Below are 10,451 nucleotides of genomic sequence, written 5' to 3' on the forward strand. Positions count from 1 at the left end.
TGCAGTCCTGGGAGACTGCATGTACAGCCTGCATTATGCAGCTTGCACATCCTAGCCTGACGCAATTGGGCCACTACGAGGCCCACTGTAAATATCTATTTGTTTTGTGATGGCACGAGTACAGTTGTACAGAGCCCAGTCTATTCGTTTCCGCCGCGCCGACAGCTGTGAAGCATACATGCTGTTTTTTTCGAGCTGCTCGGTCACCGACCTGGTGTTGACATGAAGGCCAGAATTACAGAGGCTCGAGAGGGCTGGGTCATCTCTAGCCCCGCCGGCTGATCACGTGTGTCATGCTAATTCCAGCAGAAGTGTTCAGCATGCATAGCTACCACGCGCGTCTCGTAGAATCAATTATGATATCTCAAGCTGAGATCAAATGACCTTGCAGGCACATTTCGGACTTGACCTCTCTTCAGGGCGAGAAGCCAGGCGATGGACGTTTACAGAGGGGCGGGTCCGAAGACAGCGCTAACCCGAACGGACCAGGGTCAAAAGTTAGAAGTTGAATGCGTACCTGCAGATAGCAGTGCAGACCCCAATTACCGATAAGATGGCTTGCCCATGGGTATCTCCCGTCACTGGTACAGTAAGTGTCCCACTACTATCACGCCAAATCATAGGGCCATCACCCTAAGGCTCATGGCCGCCCAAAAACAAAGTTCCACCACACATTGTTGCGTTGCTTCTCACGGATGTACAAGCGCGTCGCCGGCTGGGCGCGACCTGCCTGGGGCGGGGTCACGGACCTGGCTGGGCGCGCAGCACTTTGGCGGCGTGCACCCCTTCGGAGGAATAAGATCACCCGTTAGTGGGCATCTTCCGCTCGGTCTCGCATGAGACATTGAATTTTCGCACCGTTAGAGGTTTGTATATAATACTTTGCTTTAGGTATGATATATTTTGCGTAGATTTTCGAATTCGAAGTGCAAAAACGTCACCTTGTCAGTATTTGTTAATGATCGGTTCAAAAATGAGCCGTCTAATGTCGGTTTTTGTTTTATTGAAAAATTGTAGCACTTGTCTGCGACTTGAAAATGCTTCTGACTTAATCAACTCTTCTCTCTGCATTTGGTGTTTGGTGACGATGGCGGCTACTTCAAACTTTTATAACACTGTCTACAGTAAGTCGATGCCGTTGATAAGAATGGATCGCTGGAAATAAGACTTTTGCCAATTTGTCATGTTGAAGGACAAGTTTGAAGTTCATTCATGGCGAGACAATAGTTTCATGACGCCTGAGTGGAAACATGTACACGTCACGTTGGCAGGATCACGTTAGTTTTTGATCGCATCGATATCGCTGAACTATTTTCAAAAACCGTGCCATAGCCCTTTGCATAAATACAGGGCAGGGCCACGAACGCATGCCGACCACATACTTAGAGTCTGCAAGCGGCTACATACAGAAGATCTGACTTATGATGTCATTTGATCTGAAAATCATAAACAGCGTCTTTGTCGAAATTCTGACTTCTTATGATTGCGAGCAAAAAGCAACTGGTATTGTTTTGCACAACGAGGAATTCGTTTGTCTGTGAATGATCTTGTATGACTGCGGATTACATCCATATATTTTTTATTCACTTTTGCACTGCAAGTCATGAAGATACAAGGGAAAACAAAATAATTCGAAAGTGTTTTGCCTTTACTTGGGTATTCTTACGGACTATCAAATTCGTTTTCGAGCTTATAGCATATACACGCCGAATCGACTTCACTATTATCGTAAAATTACCGTAAAATGCATCCAAAGGTGCTGTTTCTCGCAGGCCAACTAGAAAAAGGCATAAACTATTATTAACCAAACACTCATTAACGGAAAACTGAAGTATCTTTTAAAACCATTACTCGCGCTCTTCGCGACAAGGGCTCTCCAATGAAATATTGATTTCCTGTTTACTGCATGCGGCTTCAGCGGTTTCTTTCTTTGCGAGAGGAGTGGGCTCAACAACGAGTACAGAAGTTTTCACCGCTTGGCTGAGCCCAGGCTCAGGGTAAAACTATGTCGTAAATGAATAGTCACCGCAGCAGCCCCGTGCGATGGTCAAACTTGGTTCGTTCAAACTTTTGCCGATAATTCAACGAACCGCTGGATGATGTTAGTGACACTTAAATAAAAGATCAGCTGCCATGCCAACCAGGCAAGCACAGTAATTCCGGTGAGACAAACGTCAAGCGTGGGCAGATCCTACAAACAAACGGGGCCGACATATAGGCCATCGCTAGCTTTACTCGCCACTGACTGGGAGGGCCTTACATTCTCCGGAACGAATAAACCAGGAATACGAGATCGTCAACATCTGTTAGCAAATGCTCAATAATTCTTATGTAAAAAGCTGAAGGTTTTGCTAATCTAGGTAAGGTGAGGATGATGTGACCATATGACCGACATCATACCGTTTTTGATTTCCGAGCCTGCTCCACGTTCAACACAGGTGCGTTATCTTACGGTGGTAGTTAGTTTATGGTTTCTGGTACATGTCATGAGATCATGACAGTTCACTCAAAAGATCAGGTCATCGCAGGTCATGTCATAATAATCTTGAAAATCAAGTTATCTTAACAACCCTGGGCCTCAGTCTTTTGATGTATTGTTACGTTCCATCGACATTTGATATTGTTGGTGAGCAACGGTTTGCGCCGTGAGCTATTGCGCTGCGTGCTAAGCTCCAATTCGTCATAGTAAGCATAAAAAATGACCTTAACATTGAATGTTATTGTGTGATGATGACCCTGAAAGTCAAGTTGTTTTAACAACACTGGGTCCGAAACCTTTGAGATATTTTGTTAAGTTCCACCGGAACTTGATATTGCTGATGATGCACGCATTTGAGTCATGACTCAATGCACACATTGTGTCGTGAATTATTGCATGTTAAGCTCCAGCTCATCTTATGTGAAAATCAAAATGGCATCTCACAATGAAACGTTGGAAGTGTTAACTATTCAAGCGAAGTCATGTAAGGCTGCAGCTTGCCGGGAGGCTGGCCTCTCTCTCTCTCTCTCTCTCTCTCTCTCTCTCTCTCTCTCTCTCTCTCTCTCTCTCTCTCTCTCTCTCTCTCTCTCTCTCTCTCTCTCTCTCTCTCTCTCTCTCTCTCTCTCTCTTTCTCTCTGTCATAGTCTTGGTCTAAGTCAATTTCAAAAGCAGAAGATGCTTAATCACGCTAACTGAATGCGCGGTTTAGGGACTACACTAAAAATACCATGAAATGGTAGCGTTTATGAACTGTTCACATAGAGTGTTCACATACACACGAATCCTCTTTTGTATTGATACTTAATTTACATGTTTGGTCTTTTGACTTAGTGAAACATCAGAGACAGACATATCAAAAGCATGTGGTTCAGAATTATTGAGCAATCTAAACCCCTCGTGTGGCTACCTATCTGCCATGTTGAGCACCATGTCGAGGCGATGAGGCGCACGCGAGCATGTTTGAGGACAAAACCATCCGCATTGCTTGATGTGACCTAGGTCTGAGACGGTGGATACTTGGTCCACAGACGCACAAAATTACATGCTTAGGATGTGCAAAGTGTCCGTATCGCTTGGTACATGTGTGTCACCACCATCTAGACGCATCGTTTCCATGAATTTGAATCAAGATCCGATTTAGAAGAATTTCGGGGTCATTGTGATCTTCGACTTGACCTTTGACATCGGCCAACTATAAATCAACCAGACTGGCATGTGATCAGGGCATATGAACCATGTTGGTGTCGTTGGAGTCAGCCACCTAAATAAAAAGGAAGTGGCAAATGCGTCAGGAAATGCTGGACAATTATATCAGGGGATTTTTAGATCCCTCGAGGGCAAAAAAAAACTAATTTTTAATCAAGTATGCCCAACGCTCGAATGCTATAACATGATCATGCACACACGAAAAATAATATTTTTCAGCTGCTGGACAAATAGAAAATAGTGCATCGAAATCAGTCATTTCTGCAGTTATCGACATATGCGTGATGATCAGGCAATGCTGTTCCGCATTGCATACAGCCACCCCGGTACAGTATACCGTATGCAGTTTGGTGTCGCCATCTCTTGGCCAATCGCGCATCAACGGCGGCGGGCGGGTTCCACGGACTTGTCGACATTGTTAGCAGCAAGGCGATGCATATGGTGTCGCCCGGCTTTCACCCTGACAGGGAGGGTGGGCTCCGCGGGGAATTGAACCCCATACCTCTGGTCACGGTGATGGGTGACCGTCTGTGACAATTTTTTTCATTTTCCGGGGGCAAGAGCGCGGGAAATAAAAGACAGTAGCGGAATGCCCCGCTCCCAGAAGCCTACCAACGCTGGATAGAAGCTCTTCTTGCCCCTTCAACGTCGGAAAAAGGGTGCAGTTTAAACTCAGCCATATGCAAGGTTGGCACCGAAGATCCTGAGAGACTTTTGTGTATTGAGGCATCCAAACGAAAAACGGGATATGTGCATAGCCAACAGGGCACCTCTTGGTTTTAATCATACATTCGGTTTTACCCAAGACGGCACAAGGCACCTCTTGGTTTTAAGCTTACATTCGGGTTTACCCAAGACGTTGGCAAAAAGCAATGTAAATGCAAATTGCACGATCCAATCATTGAATAAACAAATGGAAAAGATACCAGAAGCTTTACTTTATTCCCAAGACAGTCGTCGATTGCTGTTCACCGCGAAGGGAAAAGTATAACGAGAATATCAGAGGGCATACTTTGAAACCTCAAGCTCAGGGTCTAAGGAGTGCGGGTTTTTTGCTGCAACGTTTAATTAGTAGACAAATACAAATACACAATGAGTCAGTGGAGTATGAAACCTTTCTAGATAATCGCTGTAAATCAACATTTTTGTCGGGCGGAGAATGCATAATTTGCCAGTAGCGTGGCCTGAGACGGGATTTAGACTCGTACTTTAACTGCTCCCTGAAAGCCCTGAAAAAGGCTTGAAAGCATTATCTGCAATAATGTCCTGACTATCTTTTACATTATCATCAAACAATGATACGTATATAGTACAACCATGTCACCATGTGAAAATAAAATGATGAACCCTTTCATGTTGATCGCTAAGACGGATCTCTGCGAGCCCCATTGCAAAACGATTTTATGGAAGATGACTGCTGCCAGGGCACGGCATGAAGCCCTCTTCGGTACCGTGAGACGTGAGTACCGTGAGTCCCCGACGGGGTGCCCGCTTGGGACCGCCTGCATCAATGGGAAATGCTCGAAATTCGCATGAAGTAGGTACGTCACAGTTTGGCACAATTTTCTCTTCCTCGTGATGACGTAGGTCTACTGCGGTGCCAACGTGCGAAAAGTATTTTATTGATTTTCGTAAGACAGGAACACGTTTGACATTTAGGAGTACGCACAAAAAGGCAAAGGTACGGTGCCCTAATTACAGACGCCCAATGGTGGTTTGGAAATGACACACTTACCCCGCATGGAAGCTGATAGAACTGCTGATAAGACTGTGCACATCTTTAGAGCCTTCAGCCACCATGCTAGTCATCCATGCATATTCTTGTAGTCTACAGGCATTTCATGTCTCACGAAACAGTGTGCGCGCGATTAGGAGCGATCGGAGCGCGCGTATATATGAAGTAAGCATGTCTTCAACGGCGCTCATAGGTGTGTGGGAATACACGAGCGGGCAAATTACAAACGAATTATTGCCAGCTTTCTCCACATTATGTGCACGACCGAGTGTCACTATGCGCGTTCCAAAAAGACCTTGAGCGTCACGGCGCTTGTCACATGAGGAAATACCTGCTGCGGAAGCTTCTGACAGCTTTTTTCGCTTTTGCCTGATTGGGAATAGCGCATAAATAACGCACAAGCCCTACAGCTTCAGTCACAATTACCCAAATGAGCCAATACAATTGCTTTGCTCCGCATCACCATAGATATAGCGATTACTTGCGTTAAAAACACACGGCCAATATCACCAATGTTAACAACAGGCGCTCCTCTGCGTGCAAAGCTGCGTCGTGCAGTCCGGGCATGCATGCAAACGCTCATCCGCGGCCTTGCGTACCTGCGTGCACGTGCTATCGTTTTCGTGTGAGTTCGTGCGTGTTGGCGCGTGTGTGCGTGTCGGCGCGAGCGGCCGGTGCAGTCACCCACCTGGGTATCCAGGTGGAGCGCTCCGCTCGGCTGTGGTCCTCCTCCTCCACGGGCGACTCGAGCACGGGCAGCGCCGGCGGCCGGCGCGGTTCGGCCCGACCGAGCGAGACCGTGCCCGCCGCTGCCGGTGGGGCGCCGCCGCCCCCGGCCGACGGGCGGCCGGCCGGGGGGCACGTGGGCGCGCGGGGCGCCGCTCGGCCGCCGGGTGGCGCCGAAGCGAAGTCTGGTGGTCGCCCGTTCGGGGCGCCGTTGCCCGGGGAGGCGGAAAGGCGGGACGGCGGGGAGGCGGGGAGGTTCGCGTGGGCGCGGACGCCGGCGGACTGCGCGGTGACGGGCGAGGAAGGGTGTGTGGTGGGGCGGGAGTAAGGCGCGTGCGGCGTCGATGCTGCCGAACTCTGGCGATGCTGATGACCATTGCTCGAGTGCGGGCCGGGAGAGGCAGGAGTGTAAGTCGGGGGACGGCGCCCGAACGGCTGGTGGCCGGGAGAGGGGGATGAGTAGGCAGTGGGATGGCTGTTGGAAAGAGGCGAACCAGGCGAGCTGGAGCTGTAGACGAGAGGACGATCCTTGGAAGAGCGAGGACCAGGAGATGCGGTGTGTGGAGGGAGATATTCACTAGACGCGTGCGGACACGGCGACGGTGTGGGAGTATACACTTGCGCCGTGTAGGTCACATGGTTACCAGAGGAGTAAGCACTGGGAGACGCGGAGGCACAGGCGAGAGGGTGTTCACTCGAAGAGCGGGGACCAGCGGAAGCGGAAGCGTAGGTGGGCAGATGGCCGTCAAAGGCGTGGCGAGCGGAGGATGACGAGCCGAAGTCTTGCACACCCTCGCCGGGGTGGTGCGCGGCGGCCAAGGCGGGCGAGTAGACGCCGGGCGGGCAGGCGCGCAGCGCGCCTGGGGCAGCCGGCGGGCAGCCGTTGGGCAGCAGCGCCAGCGGCGGGGGCGAGGGCGAGCTCAGTACCGCCCGGCGCCCATTGTTGACGGGCAGAGAGAGCGGCGATGAGTGGTTTGAGCCTGCGAACGCCATCCGCACGCCACTCCGGTGAAACGAACGCCGTCAACGCCGCGTGTCAATGATCCGATAGCGCGACCAAACAGTTCGCAGGGTCCCGGCATCTAAATCGCGTTTTATCCACTGCATGACAAATGGACGCAATCTCATGCAGTGGATAAAACATGCTGTTTGAAAATATCCAAACGTCCGCTAATCACCTTCCCACTGAACACACACACATACGCGCGCGCGTGCACACACACACACACACACACACACACACACACACACACACACACACACACACACACACACACACACACACACACACACACACACACACACACACACACACACACACACACACACACATATCGGCGCCTGCGTCACATAGGCCAAGCCACCCGCTTTTTCAATTCCATCCAATCCAAGGGTTTGGTGGAAATGCTTAATAAAAAAGTAGCGGTCTTTGGAATGCTACAGGCTATTGCAGCATTCCGTGCCTGTTGTGAAATCACGTCTTCTCGCCCCGCAAATGGCCACGGTCAGTTGCGGTCGGTCGCTCCCACCCGGCGTGTTTGCGTTGTCGTTTTAGGTTTCATGAAGCAAGTACGTTTTCTCGCTTGTTGATCCAGCAGACAAACCCACCAGCATCAACAGACAGTACCATTACTGTCCGTGTCTGTGCTGTGCGTTCAGCTCCGCGAGCAGACCCTGGGCACGACATTACGCGGTGTAGGTAACCAGGAGTATCCGGTTGAACTCTCGCGAGGGAAGCATGAAGCTCTGTGCGGAAGAAAGACTCACCATCGTAAAGGGAAGCTCTGTGGTGTATGCATCCTCAAAATTACTTACGTAGTTTCTTTTGAGGTTAAATTCTGTCCCCCCCCCCGCGATCAAACAAGAGCTTGGCTGACTCGCGTAGCCTGTTGGACAATGGCACAAGTAATTTCAAGTTTTCGAGCAAGACAGCGCGTTTTAATGGGGCAATGGTGCTCCTTTGTTTAGGAAACAAAAGCCGCCCGTCTGTCCATTTGAGAGCTCTTGAATCCAATCTAAAATGGCAGCGGTCGGTCCATTATAATTTGAGAACAGGCCTCTGTTTGCTTTGCAGTGACATTTAGGAGCCTCGGATCAAATTAACTCGGGGCATGAGGCGTGAGTGCAGCGCATTTACAACGTGATTATGACACGAGTGTTATGGGTCAACCATTTTTTTTTAAAATGTCGCAATGCCTAAGATGAAAAGATAGATGCATGTGCATCCATCCACTCACAGGCCTGTGAAGAAGAGTATTGTGTCATACGTGTACGCATGTAATCTTTGTGAATAGCGACATGCATCGATCATGTTCAGATCATGTACCCATTGCTGAGCAGTGCCGATTGATCCCATACCGATCTTTGTTTCTGTGGGACGGTGCTACGTTCCAAATGCCTATACAGTCACAAACAAAAACGCGTTTGGAAAGCAACTGCATTGTTGAACTCTTAATCGAAGAATAAGCAAGATGAATATCCCACCTAGAGGATCAAGAGATCGCAGATCAAGGTCGCTGCTTCCGTAGCACGCCCTGTACTGCTGCTGCTGTTGCTGCTGCTGCTGCTGCGACTGTTGATGTTGTTGCTGTTGTTGCTGTTGTTGCTGTTGTTGTTGCTGCTGCTGCTGCTGGCAGAGGTACGCCTCCACCTCCCGCTGGCGTGTCGGCGTGATGTTGGCCAGCCGCTGGTCGGTCACCGCCGCCGGCAGCGGTGCCGGCGCCGGTGCCGGCGGCGGTGACGGTGAGCGCCGCCCGGCCTGAGCCGATGCCGTCGGCTCCTGGCAACGGTGCGGTCCCTCCGACGCCTCCTCGCCCGCTGACTCGCCGCCGTCCGACAGGCCGTCCTCCAGCACGGGCAGAAGACGGCCGGTCGGCGGACTGCCCGGCTCGGATATCTCCAGTTCGAGCTCGGCCCAGTCTGGCTCGCTCGGCTGCGGCGAGAGCGTCAGCAGGCGCGCCCGTTCCGGCGGCGAGTCACGCCCGTCCGCCAGCCGGCCCAGCAGGCTGAGTCGCGCCAGCCCGGCCGGCTCGGACGCCTCTGAGCCGTGCGAGCCCAGGTACCCGGACGACGAGCTGGCCGTGCCCGAGCAGATGGTGGCGGCCGGCGCGCTCTCGACCGTCCCGTCCGCGCGCGGCGGCTCGCTCGGCTTGGCCGCGGACTCCAAGCAAGGCGGGCTGTGCTCGGGCCGGTCCGCCGCCGGACCCGCGCCCGCCCACACGGTCCGTGCCGGCGGCGACCGCTCGACTGCTGCCTTCCGTGTGTCGGCCGACGCGGCCGCTCTCGACGGGACGTCGGCGGCTCGCACTGGCTGCGGCTGCGGCTCGGCCGCCTCCACGACCTCCCGGTCCGGTGACGCGACGAAGGCCGAGTCCGACCTGATCCGGTCGGTGCGCGCTTCTCCCCGCTCTGATGGTGGCTCCGTCCTACACGGCGCACTGCTCTCCAGGCCCCGGTCCAGGCTACGCTCCTCACCACGACTCAGGCTGTGTTCCACGCCGCGGTCCAGGCTGCGCTCCTCACCGCTGCTCAGGCTGTGTTCAAGGCCGCGGTCCAGGCTACACTCCTCACCGCGGCCCAGGCTGTGTTCAAGGCCGCGGTCCAGGCTACGCTCCTCACCGCGGCCCAGGCTGTGTTCCAGACTGCGGTCCAAGCTACGCTCCTCGCCGCGGCTCAGGCTGTGTTCCAGACCGCGGTCCAGGCTGCGCTCCTCACCACGGCTCAGGCCGTGTTCCAGGCCGCGGTCCAGACTGCACTCCTCAGCATGGTTAAGGCCGCGCTCTTGGCCCCACTTCAGGCTGCGCTCCTCGACACGGCTTAGGCTACGACTGAAGCCGCCGTTCAGGCTGCACTCCTCACCCCAGTTGGAGTCGCGGTTCAGTCCGCGCTCCAGACCGCGCTCCAGACCGCGCTCCAGACCGCGCTCCAGACCGCGGTCCAGGCCGCGCTCCAGACCGCGCTCCAGACCGCGGTCCAGGCCGCGCTCCAGACCACGCTCCAGGCCGCGGTCCAGATCGCGCTCCAGACCGCGCTCCAGACCGCGGTCCAGGCCGCGCTCTAGACCACGCTCCAGGCCGCGTTCCTCTCCGCAGTCCCAGCCGCGCGCGCCGCAGCCGTCCAGGCTGCGCTCGACGCCGGGCCGGCGCCAGGGGCGCGGCTGCGGCTCGGGCGGCGGCCGCGCGCCGTAGCGCCGCGGCGAGCCCTCGTACTGGGCGATCGGCACGGCGCCGCAGCCGGCGTCGGGCGGCACCAGGTCGCCGATGTCGTCGAACACGACGGTGCCACGCACGGGCGTCTCGCCGACGG

At 53.4% G+C, this 10,451-nt stretch overlaps 1 protein-coding gene across 1 annotated transcript; it reads right to left on the reverse strand.

The window, feature by feature from the left end:
- Window positions 1–6,032: 6,032 nt before the first annotated feature.
- LOC119102356 (serine/threonine-protein kinase Warts-like) lies at window positions 6,033–9,911 on the reverse strand. The gene is made up of 6 exons (XM_037225726.1): window positions 9,897–9,911; window positions 9,454–9,852; window positions 8,631–9,327; window positions 7,048–7,126; window positions 6,791–6,804; window positions 6,033–6,229 (listed from the first exon to the last, which is right to left on the reverse strand). Exons 1-6 carry the CDS (start codon window positions 9,909–9,911, stop codon window positions 6,033–6,035), a joined length of 1,401 nt encoding a protein of 466 aa, XP_037081621.1.
- Window positions 9,912–10,451: the final 540 nt, after the last annotated feature.

Source organism: Pollicipes pollicipes, unplaced genomic scaffold (assembly GCF_011947565.3).
Source record: "Pollicipes pollicipes isolate AB1234 unplaced genomic scaffold, Ppol_2.1 Scaffold_5724;HRSCAF=6776_pilon_pilon_pilon, whole genome shotgun sequence".
Taxonomy (NCBI): Eukaryota; Metazoa; Arthropoda; class Thecostraca; order Pollicipedomorpha; family Pollicipedidae; genus Pollicipes; species Pollicipes pollicipes.